This window comes from Pseudorca crassidens, chromosome 10, assembly GCF_039906515.1.
Source record: "Pseudorca crassidens isolate mPseCra1 chromosome 10, mPseCra1.hap1, whole genome shotgun sequence".
NCBI lineage: Eukaryota > Metazoa > Chordata > Mammalia > Artiodactyla > Delphinidae > Pseudorca > Pseudorca crassidens.
The window spans coordinates 35,304,618-35,328,448 of NC_090305.1; the positions used below are offsets into that span (position 1 = coordinate 35,304,618).

Genomic DNA, 23,831 nt, shown 5'->3' on the forward strand with positions numbered 1-23,831 from the left:
TCATGATAATTATTAGGATAATTATCATGGCTGTTAAACCTGAAGACTCATCACCAACGACGATGGGAATTAAGAGAATTACAGTCAGAAAACAAGGAGGACTTGCAGACATGGGAGCCATCAGAGTCACTGCAACAAGGGATCAAGGCTGGGGAAGGCACTCTTCAAGGAATCCCTAAGAAAACATCTGAGCTATCTTGAAGGTTAGCAAAAAAACATTAAAAACCCTTTAGTTCAGTGGTTCTTAACCTGGAATCTGTGTTCCCCTAAGGGGTCTATGGCTAACATTCAGGGGTCCATGAACTTGGATGGGAAAAGAAAATTACACTTTTATTTTTGGTAAAACCTCTACCTGAAATTTAGCATTTCCTTCAGTGATGAATGTAGGCAATAAACTACAGTGGCATTAGCAGAATCTGTGACTTTGTCACACAAAGAAATCACAGCTATTTTCATCTCTAATTACAGTTGTTACAGGTATCTCAAAATATCATTTCCACTCATCAGGGCTTCAAAATTATGGTGTTGCTAGTTCTTATTATTTAAGGCATAAAGAAGTACATTTATTGCTATCTCACAAATGTTTAAAATTTGGTAACTGTATTTCAATTTAATTGGTTCATTTTTAACTTTATCTATTTCTATCTATTTTACTATTTAACAACATCACTCTGATAAGCACTCAAAAGGTTTCATGTGGGTGGCAAAGTCATCCATGGCACACACACACATACACACACACACATACATACACACACATACACACACACATACACATACATACATACACACACACATACACACACACACACACACACACACACAGAGGCTTAAAACCCTTGATTCAGTAGAATAATTAATGATCTAAGGAAATGTCGTAAATGAAGGTGAGGAAAGCACTACATATAATTAGTACATTTGATCCCCAGAGCATTTGTATTTCTACATGATTAAAGAAATACACCTAGAAAAATAGAATGTACTCTTAAATTGTTAAAAATAGGTATTATTTATTTTCTATTTTATACTTTTATGTATTCCACAAAATTTCCACCATGACTGTGTGTGACTTTTGTAATCAGAATTTTATTATGGGGAAAAAAAAATAAATGGAAGTGGGAGATGAACCCGGCAACCTCCCCTCAGCCTTTCTACTCCCTGACTTCCTCATCCTTCCTCATCCCCTGCCCATACCAGGCCCCCACCCCACCCCGCCTGAGCAACAGGCAGGGATTAGGGGGCTCCCGTTCTCCTTGAGGCTATTTCCAGGCTCCTGGGTCAACCTAGACCACACATGTGCACGTGTGCGTATGTGCATGCATGCGTGCACGCGTGCACGCACACACACACACACACACACACACACACACACACACAAAGATCATTGTGCCGGTAACAACTGGAGCCCTAGAGAAAGAAAAGGCCTGATTGTGGTGTTTGCCAATCTCCATGGTATAAATACCGCCAGCATAGCTGATTTCAAAGTATCAATGTGTGTCATTGAACGTGGAGCTGGGAAGAGATGCACCGTTTACATATTCCCACCAGGCACACACAGTGGGCGTAAACTCCCTGAGCACAGGTAACAGTAAAGAGCATGCATAACAGTAAAATGGAGTCAAATCATCAGGTAATTAAGGAGTGATACGTTTCAAGCACTTAATTACCTTTGTTTTTGATAGCATTTATTTAATCATGAGTTGATGTAATTTACATTTTCATCATAGCTATGTTTAACAACCAGCCTGCAAAACTGCTGAACATTTTGAGAGTTGGTTCCCACAAGCCGGAATGAGTTGCCAGACACAAGAGGAGCCTGTGGCTCTCTTGGGCCCTTTCACAATGTGGCCTGGGACGTGGGGAGAGGCTCTTTTCAGCCCTTGAGACACCCATCCCCCCCTTCCTTGCCTGCTCCCACTCTAGATGGAGAAATCTCATCCAGAGACACCACAATGGCCCCTAGTGGCTGGAGTACTTCTCACCCACACTCACCCCTCTGGCGCGGGGCCCCTCACGTGCACAGCTCTTTCTTGTGTACCTGTCCGTATGCCCAACCCCCACCCCCCCATCCTGTTCTGTTTTCCCAATAAAACAAGCACCTGCCTTCAGTTTCTCTTCAGGATCTGAGGTTGATCTCATCTTCCCATGTTCATCTCCCCTCCCCAACATGCCCATCCTCTGGCAGCATCCCTGCTCCTCACAGAGGGGGTGTAGGAGCCAGGATGTGAAAGGAGGTAAAGTGAGCTCTAGGGGATGCGGGAGAGTGGAGTTGGCCAAGGGTACTGGGATGGGAGCAGAGCTCTGCGTGAAGCTTCGGGAAGCTGAGGGGACCGCTGGGTGAGGGGACGTGGAAGGAAGTGAGGGAAGGGGACATCACCTCATGGGCTGTGTCCGGAGGGCTGTCTTCAGGTCTTCCACGACTTGGTTCCTCATCTCTGTCTCCTCCTCATCAAACGCGTACAGACTCTGCATCTGAGGTCGGAGAAGGGGGCAGAGGTCACGCTGGGCTGCCTGTCTCCCAGCTCCCTGCCACTCCCGGCCCGAGTGTGACCCGGGGGCCGCCCTCGCCTCAGGAATGGTGAGGCCTCAGGGAACGGTTTACTAAGACAGAGTGACAGACTCTGAGAATAGCCATTCCCAGGCTTCACTCTCCTCATCTGTAAAATGGGGAGAATGATCAGCCCAGACTATTTCCCAAGGCTGTGTGATACATACATAATAAATGTTTCAGTGGTTTGGGGGGATCTAAAGTCACACAGGGGAGGGAGGGATCAGGATAAAATCTTGAGAATAACTGAAAAGTTGCTGATCCCCAGAGAGGGTGGGCTGTGGGGTGCAGGGGAAGATGATGACCACTCTCCCCAGAGCCTTTCCAGGCAGGGCCGGGGCAGGACAGGGGCGAGGCTCACCGCGGCCATGGAGTTGATGCGGTCGATGTAATAGTCAGGCCAGCTGGTCGCCAGCTTGTTGGGATCCTCCTGTTCCTGGAACAAGATGAAGGACTGGATGGACCCCCCGGCAAGACAGGCCCACAGCCTGAGACCCTGAGCTTTGTCCCAGGTCAGCATTCAGATTCATCTCCCAGCCCAGCCTAGACAAGGTGACTTCGAGGAAGTTATAAAATCTCCCCAGGCTTCCATTTCCTCCTCGGCAAAAGGCAGATCGTGGACATCGGATCTCAGGACCAACCAGTGACAGAGGCAGAAACCACACAGGTGTATACACTTTCAAACAATATACACAATTAAAAATAAATTCTTTTTTTCCCCCTGTTATATCTGTTCTGACTCTATTTAATAAAATACAATTTTAAGTCTGTTGAATCTAATGAAAATGTGTGCTTATATAAGGAGTACATCTCCTTTTTCAAATTTTATTGTTTTCTGATAATATCATTCTCATCGTATTTTACAAAAGTATTTGTCGGTGACAGTTTGGATATTTAAAAACTTGGTCTTTCAGACAGTTTGGGAAGCACTGATTGACATAGAGCATTTGGTGCAGCGCCTAGCACATAGTAGGTACTCAGTAAACTGTAACTTTAAAAAAGGAGGGAAAAAGACACTCCCAAGGCCCTGGGTTTGGAAGGAGGAAGGGTCTGTGCAGCTAGGAGGTAGAGCCCAGATGAGACATGGCCCTCGGGCCCCAAGAGAAAGCCTCAAGTCCTCCCCAAGTGTGGGCAGGAATGAGGGGAGCTGGACAAGAATTGATGCTGACTGAAAATCCAGTCCTCTCCTCCGGCCAGTGGGTCTGCTTCTGGGCATTACACACACCCTCCTCCTTCCTGTCCCTGTCCCTGTTTCATCTGGAGGTTCCCCCTCATCTGCTTTCTGTCAATTTCCTGCTTTCAAATTAGCATGAACATTTACCTCCTCCAGAACCTTCCTGTTGAACCACCTGCCTGCCAGCCGGCCTGGACTTTGCCCTGCATCCCTCAGCCTCATCCACTCTGGCTTCACGATTTTGTTTCTTAAAATCCAAATTTTAGGGCTTCCCTGGTGGCACAGTGGTTGAGAGTCCGCCTGCCGATGCAGGGGACACGGGTTCGTGCCCCGGTCCGGGAAGATCCCACATGCCGCGGAGCGGCTGGGCTCGTGAGCCATGGACCCTGAGCCTGTGCGTCCAGAGCCTGTGCTCCGCAACGGGAGAGGCCACAACAGTGAGAGGCCCACATACCACAAAAAAAAAAAAAAAAAAAAATCCAAATTTTAGATCAGTGAGAAACCTGGCTTGATCGGGTCTTTGTGACTTCACGTGGATATATATGACCAAAGTCCCCTAATTCTAGCTTCCGCCTTAGAGAGGAGACCACAGAACATAAACGAACATATCATGAAACACATACTTTCCTGCCTTTACTGGCTCCCCATTTAGCCATTTCACATGCCTTTAATGAGCACCTACTACATGCCAATCACTGCACTGAACCCTGAAAGTACTGAACAAAAAGTCATCCACATAGTAGTCTGTCTTGTGCCAGAGGCAGGGTGACCGGTGCTCTATGTCCATTTGTGGGCCATGGAAACCCAGGGTGGGGGGCATCTAACACACAAGGCTCATGCGGGGGCTGGGGTAGGGGGTCTGAGAGGACTGGGCTGAGTTACTCAAGATTACTGAAGCTAAGAAAGGGGGAGAGTGTTAGAGACAAGAGGAAGTACCATGTGGAAAGAGAGGGGGGTGTGAAAGTGGGTGGGGAGATGACACACAACTTGGTTTGGAAGGTGGCGAGAGACGTCCTTACATTTTAGTGCGTTTTTTATTTTAGCTGCATAAGGGATCAATGTCAGGGACCTCCAGAGTAAATCAGTTTGGAAAGTGGAGAAGCACGAGATAGGATGAGCTACTCCTGAAATTAATTTCCTCCTTCCTCCCTCCCTCCCTTCCACGACTTGAGCTTTTGAAAGACCTGCTTTCCTCTCAATGAGATTCCTAAACACAGAGCACAGTATTCTGCAGGTGCTTAATACATGCACACTGAGTTTACTAGACAGTGGCTTGCAGTGCATGCAGGTTCTCAAGGCTCTGGCAGGCCTGCATTCCAGCATCATTGCAGCACTTGCCACGACTGGCTGGTGACTTTGTGTGAAGGCCTCTCTAGGCCTTCCTGGCCTCCTGTGTAGAATGAAAGACTAGATTGGGTTGCTCCTCGGTTCCTTCCAACTCTAGAATAGTGACCAATTTTATGAGCTCGGTCTGGCCCAGTATGGAGCCCAGAACAAATATCTTGAGCGAGAAGAGTTATAAAAGAGCCAGGAATGGGCTCTAAGGAGCACGAAGGAGAAACAGCCCCAAACCATCCCAGACCTGCCCGTCTTCTCCCAGAAGGGAGACTTCTAAGCCTCAGGTGTGGGAAGAACCGGGTCCTAGCTCCCAAACACCTATACACTCTTGAGCTGCAAGCCTGAGAAACGAGAGGGTGGAGGGGTGGGGAGGAAGGTGGGCCAAGAAAAGAAAACTAGAGTGAAAGAAACAGGCTCAAATAGAAAGGAGGCAAGAGAGACGTAGAGAGAAAGAGATGAAGGAAAGAGACATAGAGATGGAGGAAGAGAGCAGAAAGCACAGCCACTGGGAAAGCAGAGGGGAGGAGATAAAACCCAATTAAGATCTGACTGCGGCCCGGCTCATCCTTCTAGGGAGGACCATATTCAGGGGACTGACATCTTTTTTTTTTTTTTTTTTTTGCGGTACGCGGGCCTCTCACTGCTGTGGCCTCTCCCGTTGTGGAGCACAGGCTCCAGACACGCAGGCTCAGCGGCACGGCTCACGGGCCCAGCCGCTCCGCGGCATGTGGGATCTTCCCAGACCGGGGCACGAACCCGTGTCCCCTGCATCGGCAGGCGGACTCTCAACCACTGCCCCACCAGGGAAGCCCAGGGGACTGACATCTTTTAATGAAGGAGAGGAGGAAAGGGAGGAAAGGGTGGGGAGAGTGGAGACCAGTGTGTGTCCCTGATGTGCATGCTGCCCTGGGACAGGGACACAGCCTGGGACGGGGCGGAGGGGGGGGGGTTCAAGATCCAGAAGAGACCACTCACTTCCCCCCAAATGGAGTTCTTCCAACAGAGCTGCCCCCAGGTATGGCCCAGGGCGCACACCCTCTCTGCATACGCACAGGCACAAGAAAGGAATCTAGACTTTTTTTTTTGGCCGCGCAGCTTGTGGGATCTTAGTTCCCTGACCAGGGATCGAACCCGGGCCCATCGCAGTGAAAGCATGGAGTCCTAACCACTGGACCACCAGGGAATTCCCTAGACCTGTTATCGTATAGCTCCCTTACCCAGCACCAACTCCTGGAACCCAGTGGGCACCTGCCTCCAGGATTTTTGAAAACCAGAATCCTATGTCCCTGAGTGTAAGCTCCATGACAGCAGGGATTATTTTTGTCCTGATTTATTCACTGTCACTCCTCCAACACCTAGAACAGGACAGGTGTACAATAAATACTGGTTAAATGAATGAGCAAAGCATGGAGGCAAGGGATGCCGTGCTGTGGACCCTGAGGGACAGCAGAAGGGAATCAGAGAGGGCACCTTCTTCTTGCTGCAGTAGATCTGCCATTTCTTCTCAGGTGGCAGTGCAAACACAGCCTCCCGGTTTTTGTCGGTGAGATCCAATTCATCCTGCAAAGACAACAAGAAATACATCTGAAACCCAGACATGGTTGACCTTCGAATATTCGGTCCTACAGGAAATTACAGTTCCCTCGAATTCCCTCAAAGCCCTCAGCCTGCTGTCCTCCTCCAAAGAGCATCAAAGATATGATAGGGCAATTCTTTTTCTAGAAGTTCAGCCCCATCCTCCCATCTCCTTGCAGCAAGCCCTTGAGCTTCTATCCAAGCATCTTTCACTTCCTGTCCCCGTCCCTGGCTCCTCCTATCCAGGTCCCCTGTTCCCTGCCCATCTCCCGTATTGCTTTGCTAGCCTCTAGTCCTCTAGCCTGGAGTTTCCTGTTTTCCTTCCTTGTCCTTCTTAAGCTTGTCAACACCATAAATCAAGGCTTGACAAAGAAAGAAATCAGTCTACTGATCCAGTTTTTGCCCTCACCCTTCAAGCCTCTGTGCCCTTTGAATGTCTCCCCCAGAAATTCTCTGGTTCCCCCAACCTCAGCATGGGTCCCAGCACAACTGAAGAGACCTGGTAAAGATGATGAGCTGAGCATCTCTCCTGGCAACGAGGGCACGCCATGCCGCGGGAGGTCTGCTTCCCATGGAGGTGTGCCTGCCAGGGATAGCCCTCCTGCTGCACCACCACCAAGACAACGCTGTGCACACGCAGGCTGGGCTCCAGCAGCTGGCCCACGCCTCCCCAGGAGCAGGACTGGGTAGTTTCTGACGTCATCAAATTTAGGGTAACTCTTTCGGTAGTTTGGGATGATTTTATAGGTTTGGCTGTGCTGAATGGCCCCTAAAAAAGTTCTCTTATTATTGAAAATTCTTCTCCTGTGATTCATGAGTTATGCAGGCGCTCATCAAAAAAAACAGTCAACGGGCCATGGGAACATAATGTGCTTTTCAGCTCAATTCTTGTAAGTTTTTTTTCGAAAAAATAAAAGCAAAACTTACATTAAGATAAAAAAAAGCATAGGATTACTAATCTTTACATTTTCTAAAGTGATAGTGAAAGTAATATCTAAGAAGGTACAAGGGTCTTAAATATCAATATCTACACTCTTTGTCCTTTACTTTTATTCAACGAGAACATTTTAGACTTTCCTTCACATAGATCAGAACGGTCCAATAGGAATATAATGTGAGACACATGTATTTAAAAAATTGTTCTGGTCACTTTAAAAAATTAAGAAGGAATAGTTGAACTTAATTTTAATAATACACTGTATTTAACCCAAAATATCTAAAATATGGTCATTTCAAAATATAATCAATGTTAAAAAAAAAAAAAGATCAACGAGGTATTTTACATTCTTTTTTTCAAACTAAGTCATCAAAATCTGGTGTGGATTTCCCATTACAGCTCACGCTGGTTCAGACCAGCCACGTTTCAAGTGTCAGCAGCCCCACGTGACCAGTGGCTGCCATCCTCCACGGCACATTCAAAGAGAACTTGAAACTATGCCTATCGGGTCACCTGCCTTTCGAACTAAAGACTCCAGCAGATCTAATGCTAGAGGAAGGTTCTTCCCTAGAACCACTCTCTTCATATCCCAGGAATGTCCCCAGACCCTGCTCAAGGTTTCTGAACCATTTCCTTTCCATGGTCAGAATCAGAAATAAAAGAAAAGGATAGAGTTCTGTGCACCTGACCCTGCCCAGCACAAACTCCATCTCTTCTACTTTTGCTTATGCAGTTAGTTCCACCCGGCCTGCCCTCCTGGCCCACCCATCCTGTGGACCCTGGTCTGATTCCCGAGCTCAAAGTTAGCATCCTCCCACAAGCCTTCCACAGCCCCTCCCAGGTAAGAACACTTCTCCCTTCCTGAACTCCAGAGCAGTTATGTTCAACCTTGTATCCTGGCTGTGTACACACTGGTCTTTTCTCACCAGTGGTCTCTGTCACTAAATCGAAGGACCTTTCTTGGCAATTTGGTTCAGCCCAGGTAGCCCATGACTCTGCGGACCATCCACTCCTTACTGAGTCTCTCTTCCCTGGTTTCCTGGACAACCACACTCTTGGGCAGTCCCTCCTGCTTCACTGTATGTTCCTCTTGGGACCCCCGACTTCTCCTCCTCTCTCCTACCATCCAACGTTGAAGTCCCGAAGGGCACCATCCTGAGTCCTCTCCTCCCCTTCCTCTATGCTTCCCCGGGGTGAAGCCTTCGCAGCCATTGCCAAGGACTCAGTGACGATCCTAAACTCTCTCAAACCTGTACCTCCAGCTCACCAGTGTCCTGAGCTCCCGATCCTGGCACCCAGGTGCCTCCTATACTGATCAACTTTGGTGACCCTCAGGTACCTCCCACACTCATGCAGTGTCAGGATGTGCCAGGCACTGTTCTCAGTGCTTAAGGTTTACTCATTAAACTCGCAACAACCCATTTTACAGGTGAGTAAACTGAGGCGCAGAGAACATATGCAAACTTTGTTCATCAGACCCAGACCCTAAGTCTGGGTCTCCACTGGCACATCCTGTCCTGTACAGGGTCCCACCATCCACCACAACCTCACGTAAGAAACCTGGCGTTCCCCAGTTCCTGCTCACTCACCAATCCCAACAAATCCTATTATACTTCCTTCTCAGTAGCTCTTGAATCTGTCCACTTCTCCCCATCCTCACTGCTAACACTTTAGTCCAAGCGACAATCCTCCCCAGCTCGGAGTGCACCAAGAGCTTCCCAATGGTCTACACAGACCTTTTTTTTTGCACTGGATTTTAATCTTTAATATCTAACATTATTGCTTTAGGGCATGTTTTCCCTGAACCAGGAACACAGTGCTAATTACATAAAAATATACACATAGAAAAAGTAGTTACCCATTTTCCCGGGGAAAAAACAGTAACTTCTAGAATACTCAAGTGTTTTAATTACAAAGGCTTGGTCATCTCATTTATTAGCTCTGTGACATACATATTTAAATTAAACATTATTAGACAACCGTTACAACTTATAGAGGTAAGGTGCCCTTACTGAGTAAAGAGATTCTCCCGTGAGTGGATGTGTCCCTTCTCCCACCCTGGATGGAGGGACCCTACTTTTTTTTAGGAAAGTAGATTGGATCACCTCAAACCCCTGCTTAACCTCTTCGGTGGCTTTCTATCACCCTTGGGATCGAATCCAAAATCCTTGGTTATTCTCATCGTGATGGTGCTCCCCCCAAAAGGACCCAGCTCTTTCCTGACTTGAGACTCTCACATCTGCTGCTGCTTCCGCGGGGGACTCCGTGGCCCTCTTCTGCACCTCCATTCACTTATCTAACCATCGCTGTGCTTTCAGATCTCCATGGAAGTGTCACTGCTTCAGAGGAGCCACCATGACCGCCGGTCTAGAAGAAGGCTCCCTGCTAGACACTCCCACAGCTCCCCAAACATTTCCTTTCAAAACACCCACCACATTATCACTACTGTTCAAGATCGGCCTTCCCGTTCGGCTTCATGTTCTTGGGGGCAGGAACTGCTCCTGTTGGTTCATCACTAAATCCTGGCAGCCCCACGGGGCCCAGCACACAGCAGTCTCTCAAGAACTATTTTTCATTTGTTTGATCAATACCTCACGCTAGTCTTCCTGCAGACAAGATGGGTCTGACTCATCCTTTTTTGCCAGAGTAACTTGTAAAAAAAAAACAAAAAACCCTGCCACTTAAAATGCTCAATAAATACTTGGTGACTAAAAGGGCCAAAGGAAGGAACACTCCTTGGCATGTCCTTCTTTCAAAACTCACGTGCTCTGCTCAAGAAGACATCCCTGCCCGGGATTAATGCAAGAAATATATTTTTCATCTTCATTCCCAGCTCCTATCCTAGAGCTCTTAAATCCCTTGGAATTTCATGAATGATAGAAGTGATAGGAATATCTTTTGTTCTTGACACAGAGCTCCTAAATCCCTTGGAATTTCCTGGGTGATAGGAGCCTCTTTTCTCCTGGGGAAGTGACTCTTGGTGGACCCTAGATAGCTTCGAGGTGGAGGTTGGTCGCCAGAAGGATCAGGCCTTGATTAGAAGCCTAGAACATTCACCCTCACTTCCCAAACTCTGGGGAGAGAAGGGCTACAGATCAAGTTAAAAAAATCTATCATGTCAAAACTGCCATAAATGCCCCTAAATGGTGAGGCTCAGAGAGCTTCCGGCTGGGTGGATGCATCCACGGGTTGCGAGGGTGGGGAAGCCCAGACTCCACACGGGCAGACTCCTGTGCTCAGGACAGAAGCCTTACCCTTCTGGGTCTAACCCTACGTACACCTTCATCTGGCTGTTCACATGTATTCTTTAGAATATCCTTTATAATAAACTGGTAATAGTAAACAAAGTGTTTCCCAGACTTCTGTGAGCGAGCGGCTCCAGCAAATTATCAAACCTGAGGAGGGGATGGTGGGAACCCCCGATTTGCAGCCACATTGGACAGAAGTGTCGGGAAGCTGGGACCCACCACCTGTGGTGGGCGTCTGAAGTTGGGGGCTGTCTCGTGGATCTGAGCCCTTAACCTGAGGGGTCTGCGCTAACTCTGGGTAGTAAATGTCAGCATTGAGTTAAATCATAGGACGCCCAGTTGATGTCTGTATAAAATTGGAGAACTGCTTGGTGTGGGAAAACCCACATATTTGGCGTCAGCAGTATTCTGCATAAAAAACGGATCTTGCAGGACTAACACGGATCAGGCTCTGAACGTTATTCTACGCTAGTAAAGGCTTTGTTCTCTCCCACCTCCGGCCCCACCCTGAGGAAAGGCATGTATCAGGACCATGAGTTTTCCTGAAGCTGATATGATGAGGAAGGCGGGTCACTGTTTCTCATCACGTGCTGGGTCCCATCTTATAGTGGTCCTGTGATTTGAAGAACTGAATCGCCTTAATCAGATACATCCGTGACCGAATCCAAGTGTGAAACCCCGTTCCCAATCACACTGCCTTGTTTCTCTACAGGTCAGCCATGAGAATGAGTGACCAGGAATTAACGGTAGATGACCCTGTGCTTACTGCTCTCTGCCAGGGTTCAGGCCCGAGTCCTGGGCAGGGGTCCTGCTCCCCAATCCGGGACTTTCTTTGGTGTGCAGGCTTTGTCTCACCATCAGACCTCCCAAGGGAGGAATCATGCTTCTTTCCTGTTCTGTCTGCTTGCGGTCAGAGTATGACATGTCACACACAGGGTGCTGCTGTGGTCTGAATGGGTATCACAAAGGGTCAGGAAGAGCTGCTACCAGTATAAACGACAGAGCTTCTGTCTTCCCCAGGCTAGACGTGGGATGTCGTCATCCCAGAACCTACCCACGTTCCAAGTGTGATACAGGCATCTCTACCTTCCTGTTTCTGGTTAATCATCCCCTGTTCTGAGACTTGTGGTTGCCAAGGGGGAGGGGGCTGGGGGAGGGATGGAGTGGGAGGTTGGGATGAGCAGATGTAAGCTATTATGTATAGAACGGATAAACAACAAGGTCTTACTGTATAGCACAGAGAACCATATTCAATATCCTATGACAAACCATGATGGAAAAGAATATAAAAAATGTACACATATGTATGACTGAATCACTTAGCTGTATAGCAGAAATTAACACAACATTGTAAATCAACTATACTTCAATGAAAAGAAGAAAATCATCCCCTGTTCTGAGGTACCCAGTGTCCGCCTACAGAATTCCACCCTGTCTCTTCTTTCTGTGCTCGAGATAAAAGGATCCCAGGGAAATTCCAGCGAGCAGAAGAGAAAAAGGTGCCAAGTGCTCTGATGTTCTCCGAGGCCCCTCACTGCCTGATTTCACAAAGGCGTGGACCTGCTCCTCTCATGGGAGCCTGCTGCTACCCCGCGAGGTCTAAAATCCAGTGGAGATATGACGGAGGTCCACCTTTCATGGTGCCCACCCCAGCGAGTAACTCTGTTTCTCCCCCATAGCTGAAATGTCCTCGGGGCTCACCTCAGCCCCAAGCAGAGTTTCAGGAGGTGAAGATGCCGGCACATGGGCCCTTGCCCTCTGTCTGGCTCTGCCTGCTCTAGCCGTGGCCCTCCCCATCGCCAACCCCCCTCCCTTCCCACCCCCTCACTCACCACCAGCTCTGCAAAGCGGACGTTCAGCTCCTCTGGGTTGGGGATGGGACTGGAGAACTCCATGTACTGCAGGGGGTGGCTGTCCCGGAGGTTGATCTCAGGGAGGTCGCTGCCTCCAAAGCAGCACAGGAAGCCCAGGCCATGGCGGCTCCTCTTGCGGGGGGCCATGGTCACTTCCAGCTGGGGGGACAGTCCGCAGGCAGACGCCCTAGGTCCTCATGGTGATCTGGGTAGAACAGAAAGCACAGAGTGGTCAGGCACGGCGGCCAGGTAGACGGGGATGCGGCCACTCTGCCACCATGACTTCGTTGCCCAACTGTCAGGAGCCTTCAACCCAACAGCCAAGCCCCTTCCTTCTCCCACAGCCATGAACACTTTCAGATTCTCCCTCTGTGCCCCTAGAGGAGACAGGAGGGCTGTGGTCACAGAATGTGACTTCCAGGAGGTCAGAGCTGGCACTCAGCCTACTCTCTCTCTGACTGTACAGACGGGGACCCTGTTCCCTGTCCTCTGGTCCCCTGCAGACCAGTTTCCAGCAGGGATTCCTTACTCACTCGATTCACTCCAGGGTCTGGGGATACCCGCTTTAAAGGCGTCATCCAATGGGAAGAGAAGGGCTGACGTCGGCTGGCAGGGAAGACACCGAGCTAATCACATGGCATGGCTCCTGGAGTGGGGGCCTCCATGGGACCAGAGGATGGAAGCCTCGCACAGCTTTCTGCCCAGTCTGTTGCAGCCAGGCATGTTTGGATGGATGTGAAATATCAACAGGGCGTGGGTTCACCCACCCATCCAGAAGGAGGGGTGAGCTGGGGGAGCCATTAGAGTGAACCCTCAGTAAGGAAATGGGGCTGATCATTGGAACGGCGTCCAGCCAAGAGTGAAGGGGATCTGGTCAAATCTGCTTTCCATACCGACCAAGAACAGAGGACAGCACTATGGCCAGAGATCAGAACTGAGGGCCACCCAACAGTTGGGTGGTTGTTGGAACAGAAAGGGTTAAGTCTTTGCCACTGGGAGAGCCTAGTTCTATGGTGACCAGCATGAGGCTGAACGCTGGCCCTAGTCATTGATGTCACACAGCTACCAGGTAGGTTAAGCCCAATTACCTGCACATGGGCTTCCGGAAAGGGTCAAATGACCCCTGACCAATGGTTCCTAAACATGGTTTCAGATCTGGGCGGGTTCACTAGAGAGACCATTGCTTATCCACCACCCTGCTGCCCAGCCATATTCTCCTCATATTAATATATCCTAATTTTTTGAATAGAAATAAGATTCTGCCTTCATCCTTATTGAACATTACATCACAGGTTTAGGGTCAAGATTTTTTTTAATTGTGGCAAAATACACAGAACATAAAATTTACCATTTTACCGTTTGTACGCGTATAGTTCAGGGGCACTAAATACATTCACGTTGCTGTGCAACCACCACCACCATCCATTTCCCGAATTGTTTTCCATCTTGTAAAACAGAAACTCTGTACTCACTAAACGATCATTTCCCATTTCCCTCTCCCCCCAGCCCCTGGCAACCGCCATTCTACTTTCCGTCCCTGTGAATTTGGCTACTCTAAGTACCTCCTGTGAGTAGAATCCTACAGCACTTATCCTGGCTTATCTCACTTGGCATCATGTCCTCAAGGTTCATACTTGTTGTAGCAGAATATCCTGTCTTTTCAAGGCTGACTAATATTCCACTGTATGCATATACCACACTCGGTTTATCCATTCATCTCTTGACAGACACCTGGGTTGCTATCTCCTTTTGGCTATTGTGAATGATGCTGCTATGAACGTGTACAGCTATCTTTCTGTGTCCCTGCTCTCAGTGCTTTCGGGTGATACACCCAAAGGGGTCAAGGTATTTTTGAGTCATGATTCTTAGCTGTTTCTCCTAGATCTGGGTCATTAACAGAATGATCAAAATGTCTCCATGGTCTGTACTTACACTGTTGCTAAAAATGTTGACCACAGCAAGGAGAGCGACAGGCCCAGATGACGTAGCTACTTTGTCTGGGAATGCCAAAGAAGTAGTCATTAACAGTCTCAGGGGATAGTCCTTCAACCAGCTCTGAACCCATGAACCCATGTGCTTATCTAGCCCTCATTTCTTTTTTTTTTTTTTTTTTTGCGGTACGCAGGCCTCTCACTGTTGTGGCCTCTCCCGTTACGGAGCACAGGCTCCGGACGCGCAGGCTCAGCGGCCATGGCTCACGGGCGCAGCCGCTCCGCGGCACGTGGGATCCTCCCGGACTGGGGCACAAATCCGTGTCCCCTGCATCGGCAGGTGGACTCTCAACCACTGCGCCACCAGGGAAGCCCTAGCCCTCATTTCCTAAAGACACCCCAGGAGATTGTTTCCTAAGTTCTTGTGCACCTCCAAAAACGCCAAATCCAAGGCATTCCCTTGAACCAAGTTCTAGAACCTTAACAAAAAAAAGATAAATGTGGCGTAACTTGTTCCTAGTGAACCCAAGGTTACTCAAGGAGAACACTGCTTTATTTCCTAAGTCCTAACAATCTAGCTAATAAATTCGTCATCTGAGCTGGCCTCTCCTATAAGACATGATGCATTTTAATCATCACTCCACTTTTTCTTTCTTTATAAACTTTGTGACACTTTTTACAAAATGTTTGCTAGCATTTATTAAATGTATCTGAACACAGAACTTTCAAAACGTTTTCTACAGAATTATTTTCTACCAAAGATATTTTAAGAAATATTGCCCTATACAATCCAAGAATTACACATCTTTTCTACAATATATACAAACCTCAGGTTATTCATGCAAAGGGATTGATCCTTCCTCCCCTTTATCTATCTGTCTATCTATTAAATTAGGAGTTTGGGATTAACGTATACACACTACTATATATAAAATAGATAACCAACAAGGACAGACTGTAGAGCACAGGGAACTATACACAACATTTTGTAATAACCTATAAGGGAAAAGAATCTGAAAAAAAATAGCTATTTATGTATGTGTAACTGAATCACTTTGCTGTACACCTGAAACTAACAGCACATTGTAAATCAACTGTACTTCAATTTAAAAAAAGACTTTTTTAATAGACCCAGGAATACCTAACATAACACACTATCCAAGGTTGCCTTGTATTACTGGTCATCTTTTCTGCGTTTACGTATTGCCTCTCCACAGCTACAGTGAAGGCTCCTTGAGGGCAGGGGCCATGCCTCCTGCTTGTTTGACATCTTCCCCCCTTTATGGCTAATAAAATGCCTTGTGCTTAGTGGGCGCTCAGTAAATATTTTTTGGTCAATTGGCAAACAACCTGTGCTCATGGAAAAGGAGAAGAGGGGTCTTTATCAATCAGTCCAGAAATATTGATTGAAATCTCTGATTCCTAGTAGTTAAGCTATCAGGAACCCTTGAATGGAACAAGGGGACAGTCTCGAGGCTGCGGGTAGAGGAAGCAGCCGGCAGACAAGTGCAGAATCCTGGTTTATGTTGACAAAGGTCTGCAATAGGCTGGCGGCTGAGGAATCAGGGAGGAAGGGAGAGGTTAAAGCTCTCCAGGGGAATTGATAGCCAATGGGAAAAAAAAAAAAAAAAGAGTGGGTGGGATGAGACCCTGGCATCCCACTGTCAGGCTCAGTAAAGCACTAATTCTGTTAGGCAGATAGGGGTGGACTCCCCTGGGTCCTCCGCCCATCGTCAGTTTAGGATGATGATGCAGAGTCCAGACAAGGTCCCCTTGGTTTCATCGGCCTCCAAAATGCAGCTGCAGCTGGCGGGCAAGCCTGCTTTGTTGAGGGCACAAGCATGGGAGGGCAGGTCCTGAGGCGTGGTGAGGCTGGGTGGACGGCATGACGGGGCTCTGCGGCGGGATGGGCTGACGTCTGGGAGGACCTGTGAACCCTCTTCTGCCTTCACTTCCTCGACTTCTCGCTCCCTCACTCTCCCTCCTTGCCCTTCTTTGCCTTCAGCCCCTGAGCCAGGCTTTACCAAGGGCAGTCAGGGCGGGGGCCGGGGGCTGGCATATAGCTGGCCTTTTCCGTTAGTCTTACACTAGCTGTTCACAGCTCTGACTGCTCTGATTGGTTGGTGCCAGGCCATAACTTCCTTTAAATATTTTTAAGGTCTCCCCTGAGTACAAGAAATGAGGTGGAGTGGCCTCAGGAGGAGGGAAGAAGGAAGAAGTAGACAGAGACCCTCCGAACAGGAAGTACCATCCCCACAGAGAAGGACCCTAACTGCACCCACCCCGGGAGTGCCGCACACTTGCCCTTTTAAGGGCGGGCTGCTCACAGCTCCTCAGCGTGTTTATGTTCCTGAGGATGCCCTCCTCCCCAGGAACCCCTCTTAAGCCTGTCCCTGCCTCCCTTTCTTGGGGCCCCTTCTGCAGATCCAAGGCTAAAACCCCAGGCCCTCAGCTGGAAAGCATCTAGCTTCACAGCAGAGATCTGAAGATTGAGGTCCAAGGAGGAAACGTCTTATCTGAGGTCACACAGCTATGGGGACAGAGCTGGGGTTGAAACCCAGGACTCCAGCATTCAGGCTGTGGTCTGGTCACTACCCTCACCAGAGCTCCTCCTTCCATGTTAATGCCCCTTGTCCCCATCTTGCCCCAGCCCCTCCTGCAGCCTTCCCCCACCAGAGAAGACCAGACTCTACAGCTCAGTTTAGAAACAGCTCCAGGAAATTCCCCAGTGGTCCAGTGGTTAGGACTCAGCACTTTCACTGCCAGGCCCCGGGTTCGATCCCTGGTTGGGGAACTAAGATCCCGCAAGCCACATGGTATGGACAAAAAATAAAAAACAAAATAGTATTTAAAAAAAAAAGAAATTTTTTTTTTTAAAAAAAACAAATAGCTCCAATAAACAAGGTTCCCTGTAGACCAGGAGAGGGTTATGGAGATTCCAAAGGCCGCCTGCTTCTCCTCCACTGGGAGGAGCTATCTCCATCTCCCACCGCCCCGATTTCTCTCCTGCTCTAACCCCCCTTCACTCCAGCAGAGGCTTTGAAGTCAGACGGACTAGGATCTGACTCCTGGCTTTGCCTTCCCATCTGGGTAACCCTGAGCAGGAGGTCTTAACCTCTGAGAACCCCAGGTTCCTCATCTGTGACACCAAGGTAACAATGGCATTTTCCTCACTGGGTTTTGGTGAAGAATAAACGATATAATGTAAGTAAAATGCCAGGAGCACCGCAGGCGTTCAATAAAGAAAGGCAGCACAGCTGCTGTGGCTTCATTATCACGATCACCAGCAAAGTGAGACTTGCCCTGCCCAGAGCCTGAACCGTGAGCCCTTCTCCGGGCACAGACGGGGCCACCAAGGCCTGGCATTGTAAGAACTTGCTCAGCCAGATTTAAGAAGGCACCCATCTTCGTCTTTGGTAACTGGGACGTCTGAACCAGAGGATCAGGGCTTTTCCTCAGGCTCTGAGCTACCTCTAGTTGGAAAAGTAAACCCCTGTCCCTGACCCTGGGCAGGGAGTGGAACTGTGGAGGTGGCCAGAGCGATTCATTTCTCCAAAATCCTTTTACAAAGAGGATCCATGGAGGGTCTCCCCATCAAAGGAGAATTGAGACGCAACATGGAAAAACAGGAAGCAACAACAAAACAAAAGCCAGTGGACTTGAACTTGGGCCTGAGAAATTGATCCCACCCCGCCCCCACCACCACCACCCACCTTTCTCTCCATGGAAACTTCCCCAACACCAACAGCTCCAAGCCCTCCATTTCCTGTCTGCCTGCCCCCTCCCCTTCTCCCCGTGGGGACAAGGTCTTCCCAGGACTATCAGTCCCTAAACCCAGACCAAGTGGCCCATGACGCCAAACCATCCGGTCACCACCAATAAGCCCTCCTGTAACTCTCTCGGGGTCTCCAGTCCTCTGGGTCCAGCCAGACTTCACCTCATCACGGCCTCATCCTTCCACACTGTGGAGAAAACATAGCTCCTTAACTCAGGGGACAGGGCTAGTCACGAGGCAGCTGTGGGTCGGGGGCCACAATGTCATCCTCTCTGGGCCTCAGTTACCTCTCTATGCTGTGTCAGGGTTCAGCTGAAGACCTCCAAGGGCCCCTTCAGGTCTAACCGTCCACATTGCCTGGCTCAATCTCCTTCCCAAAGATCCCCTCAGGGGCTGTCCTCAGCCTACACTGGGCACTCCTCCCACATTCCACCCCAAGCCAGGAAGCACTTCCTATTACTTGAGTCCAGAACTCCCATTTGGTTTGCAAAGATGAGAATCTTAACCCTTAACCCCCAACCCTGGCCCCAGCTCCTCGACAGACCAGTTTTTATTTACATTAATTAAAGCTTCAAAATCCCCATATCATTAGTGCTTACTCCTAAGTCTTAAGTTAGAGCCGAACAATGTTAGTACTTGAGGCTTTGGTATTTGCCAGACACTGGGCTATAGCTACCTCTCATGCTGCAAGATGGATGGCACGGTTTTAAAGAAGTGATTTAAAGAAAAAAACAAAAACAAAATCCTGTGGTTCAGAGAAGTTAAGTAACTTGCCTAAAGACACACAGCTAGTGATGGCATAGCTAGGATTCAAACACATGACTGTTTGACTCTAAAGCTACAAAACACTAAGCCATAGGTCTTGTGTCCAAGGAATACCTGATCTGAGACCTGCTCAGAGCTTTCTCAAGTGTTCTTTAGATCCAAACTCAATAATTCATGACTGAGCATTTCCTATGGGCTGGGCCAGGTGTTTTCACGGTTCCACAATCTCATTTCAGCTTCACAGTGACCCTGTGAGGTGGTTATTACTATTATCCCCCCTTACAGATGTTGAGATTGAGGCTTCAGCAGCTGTCACGTGGCTTATCAAGGACACCCAGCAGCTAAGGGACACAGCTGGAACTGCAACGAAATATTCTGACTCCAAGTTCAGTGCTTTTGGCCCAGAACCAAAGCTGACTCATAAACCCTTCCTTTAGCTCTTGGGATTGATGCTGTGACTTCGGGATGTTCAAGTTGCCCTTTCCTATCCCCTCTCCTGAGCTCCATACGTGGGGGTAACAGGGCAAGGATATGCTGCTGCATCTCTCCTTGGCCACTTCTCAAGTGCCAACTAGGAGTCAGGCCCTGAGCTGACAATTTTGTGCTTTATCTCATTTATCGCCCCCAACCCTCCAATAGCATGACTAACCCTTCTTACTGATCCTTAAGCCTCCCGAAGATCAGGCAGCTTGCCCAACAACCACATCCTGTGGGTGAGGGGCTAGGTTTTGAGGACCGCGGTGTCACCCTTGAACATACACGCTTTTAACCAGTTTCTAGACTGTGTGCTGGACACTGACCTGGGTGGTGAGGACGCAGGAGTAAACAAGGCCTGGTCCCTTTCCTCGAGCAGGTCCCCTTCTAGCGGGGGAGCTGAGGGAGTCAAGGCAGTGACAATCCAGAAGGATGGGGTGAGAGAGCCTGAGAAAGGGGACCTGGACCAGCCTGGGGGGTAAAGAAGAAGTCAGGGAAAGCTTCCAGGAGGAGGTGATATTGAAGAGGGGTTTTTTTCTGTTTTGGTTTTTGGTTTTTGGATTTTTTGGCTGCGCCGCACAGCTTGTGGGATCTTAGTTCCCTGACCAGGGATTGAACCCAGGCCCTCGGCAGTGAGAGCACGGAGTCCTAACCACTGGACCGCCAGGGAATTTTTTTTTTTTCTTCTTCTTTTGGCCGCAGCCTGTGGGAACTTAGTTCCCTGACCAGGGATCGAACCCATGGCCCCTAGTCTTGAAAGAGGTAAGAGAATTAAGGAAGGGTGCAAGGGGTGGGAAAAGGCATTCCAGGCAAGGCAACAGCATAAGCAAAGGCACGGAGAGAGAAACAGCACAGAGTGCGTGAAGCCAGCGTCCTGTTAATTTGTGGCTACACTCGTATGCAAAGGGAATCAACAGGGTATCCAAGGACCTTGACTTGACAGCAGAGCTCAGGCACCCTGGGGAGCCTGCTCCTTTGCCCTCTTCTCCCGACCAGGTCCCCCCGGGGTCCGGGTCTGGGAATGGGGCCTAGAGCTCCCCAGAGATGCTGCACGAAACGTAAGAAATGTAAACCATGTCCAGTTCCCCAGGCAGGAGATTCCTCCCTACATACTGACCCTTCATGTGCCACTGGGCGTCACCTGGGAAATGGCCCCAGGCCCACCTTATCCAGGACCCGGCTTCCCAAGCGTCTATTTCTTCCATCCCAGGCCATACTTCCGGAGCCTTCTGCCTACCCATCCCTCCACCACCCAGCTACACCACGCCTGCTCCCACTTCAAGTCTCTGAAGACCCTCCCCCTCGTGCTCTGTGGATAGCAAACAGGCTTGGGACCCCGCACAAGCTTACCCCTGCTTCCACCCTGAAGCTGCCCGAATTGCCAACATCCAACTCTACCCCACAGACTTGGTGGGGTTCTGTCCAACTGCCATGAGCTCTATGTGACTTCAGATAAGTTACTTAGCCTCTCTGAACCTCGGTTTCCTCATCTGTAAAATGGGGAAATAATAATAATACTTCATAGGGTTGTCAGAAGCACGAAATTAGTTAAAATTTGTAAAGTACCTAGAACAGTGCCTAGTAATAGTAAACACTATTAATAGCCATATAGATAAGCCACTGTTATAATTATGAAAAAACCCGAAAATGTTGGCTGTACGTATTACAGAAAGGTTCTCTATGTGAATGAGTCTTACATATTATTACAGGGGTTGGCAAATATCACAGGGGTCAGATCCAGCCCACAGCCTGTGTTTGCAAACACAGTCTGATTAAAACACAGCTACACCACCTGTTCATCGTCTATGACTGCTTCGTGCAGCAGAGACCCTAGGGCCCACTAAGCCGAAAATATTTCCCCCCGGCCCTTTACAGAAAGTTTACTGATCCCTATGTTACTAGGTTGAATCATATGTAGCTGACAGTGTTCAATTCTTTTCAATCTACAAAACCATCCATTTCATATGTTTCAACTTAGTATAGCATACGAGCTCACCACGAATCCTGTCTTACCCATTAAAACAGGAGTGCCCCGCTTTAAATCCAGTGACTCTGATCATAATAAAGTTATAATGATCAGTTTTTGAACATCTACCACGTTCAAGGTTTATCTCAAACGTTTACCACACTCCTGTAGGGTAAACGCGATCACCGCCCTGCTCCCCTCCTTTACAGGTGGGGAAATTTGGGACTCAGAAAGATGCAAAGTGTTAGCCTAGGACTCCAACCAGGTCTCCAGACCCCATGTCTACCACACTGTCCCCGCTGGGTGCTGTCTAAGAGGCTGCTGGGAATGAGATCCACCTCTTACTAGGACCAAAAAATGGAGTTTGTGAGCACTCCTAGACAGCGCTCGGCCACGTGGTGGACAGGGCCCAGTCGTGACTTCCCTGTCCTTCTCAGGACAGAACTCAGAACAATCTGACTTGTATTGTGAGCCTCGGGCAGGGCTGGGGAGGGGGCGGGGAACGCTTTCAAAAATAAGCAAGCTCTCTTTCCAGGACTGGGGAGCTATTTTTAGCAGCCGCCTAAATTATGGTTTCCCCTCTGCTCTGGGAAAGTCAAGAAAGTAAAAGTAAACTCTTGTAGCCCCAGGGTCCCCGCTGCAGGGTGGGTGAAGGAGGAGAGAAAGGGGTGTCTTGCTGGTAAAGTGAAACTGAAAAAGTCCGCAAAGTGACATTTCTCTGACTTGGGGGTGAGTGTGGAAGTTGTGGATTTTCCAATTGGTTTTCTCATTTTGAGAAATGATAAAGAGAACATAGATTTCTTTGTCTCACCAGGACAGAAAACAAGCAGATAGTAGCTCTCCAAGGCCATGGTCAAGCATGCATTCGTTCATTCATTCACTCACTCGTTCATTCATCCATCCGTTCATTCCCTGAGTGACTACCATTCACAAAACAATTTTCTGGGTGCTTTAGATGAGCCAGATCCCATCCTCAACCGGGTTTACAGTGTTATTGGGGAGGCACAGTGTAGAAACCACCAGGATGCAAGGGAGAGAAGGAGGGAGGGAGTTCCAGGCTCTGGGACTGCAAGGAGGGGAGAGTGGCTTCTGGCCGGGGTGGTCTGGAACATTCACCAGAGGAAGTGGCATTGAAGCTAGGTCTCCGAGGAAAGAGGTCAACACGTGCCAGTGGGAGGGTCCAAGAAACCCATTCGCGACAAAGGCGTGCGAGAGTGAGGACCCGGCATCCAGGTGAGTGAGGGGCCAAAGGAAGTCGCTTTGCCAGGCTGGGACGCAGGGCTCAAAGAGGTGCAGTGGAACACGAGCTGGGGACCAGATAAAGGCAGGCTTTGAACGGCAGGCCGAGGGGGAGGGGGAGGAGGAAGCAGCTCAAGGATGGTTGGTTTATTGGCTGATTCGTTGATTGGCTTATAGTAAAGGAGAGCCCGTGAGGCGTGATCCGAGCTGGGATTTGGACGAACAATTCTGGTGGCACCGTATCAGGGTGGATTACAGGAAGAGACGGGAGAGGGAGAAGAGTCTGGAAGCAGTTCTGTTTGACTCAGAGTTAATGAGGCCCTGAGCTGCCAAAGAGGAGAGAAGGGAACAGATGCCGGGGATGTCACGGAGGGGCGTGCGTGCCCGCACGAGTGTGACTGCATGAGGGGGCTTTGGCAACACACAGACTGGGCACAGAAAGCAAGGACTTGGGCTGAGAAGGGGACGGAGCTGTGGGGAGCTCTTTGGGCCACAGCTGTGAAGTAAAAGGGATGAAGGAATTTCAACACCCAAGTCTCTGCTACCCATTAGAGCCAGAGGCCCGGGGCTCCCGGCCAAAGGGAAACCACCCAACACGTGAGAACCCATCCTCACCCCCTTCTGCTTCCGGGAAGCTGAGCCCCTCCCCTGGCCCACACCAATGGGGCTGCTTTATTGAAGGGCTGCAGGGAAAACTACCCACAGCTTCCTCCTGGGCCATCCTGCCAGGTCTCCCACCAGAGCGCCCAGTGTGCTGAGAACTCACACCATTCTAGGCAACCCGGGGCCTGGGAGAAGCTCCCTACTGCCCACTCCTCCTGGGGTCCCAGACAAAGGCATTGTGTCACTCATGAAGGTGGGACATCGAGGTCCCGTCAAGGCAAGCCGGCCCTGGGACCCTCGCTGGGCCTGTGCACCTGGTCACACTCTGGACCCTGGGCTGTGTCTTCCCCAGGTGCAGTGCCATCGTTACAGACCTGCTAGTCCCACTCTGCGTCCTGCACTCAC

The 23,831-nt window shown here is 49.3% G+C and overlaps 1 protein-coding gene across 6 annotated transcripts in view; it reads right to left on the bottom strand.

The window, feature by feature from the left end:
- DAAM2 (dishevelled associated activator of morphogenesis 2) overlaps window positions 1–23,831 on the bottom strand; it is a 113,685-nt gene that overhangs the window by 35,345 nt on the left and 54,509 nt on the right. For all 6 annotated transcript variants that reach the window (XR_010946837.1, XM_067753046.1, XM_067753045.1 and 3 more), the window contains 4 exons: window positions 12,653–12,878; window positions 6,531–6,620; window positions 2,910–2,984; window positions 2,378–2,472 (listed from right to left, as the gene is read on the bottom strand). Coding sequence is in view for 5 of the 6 variants with exons in the window: in XM_067753046.1 (XP_067609147.1) it covers window positions 2,378–2,472; window positions 2,910–2,984; window positions 6,531–6,620; window positions 12,653–12,820 (428 nt within the window). In the remaining variant the exon portion in view is untranslated. The remainder of the gene's footprint in view (window positions 1–2,377; window positions 2,473–2,909; window positions 2,985–6,530; window positions 6,621–12,652; window positions 12,879–23,831) is intronic.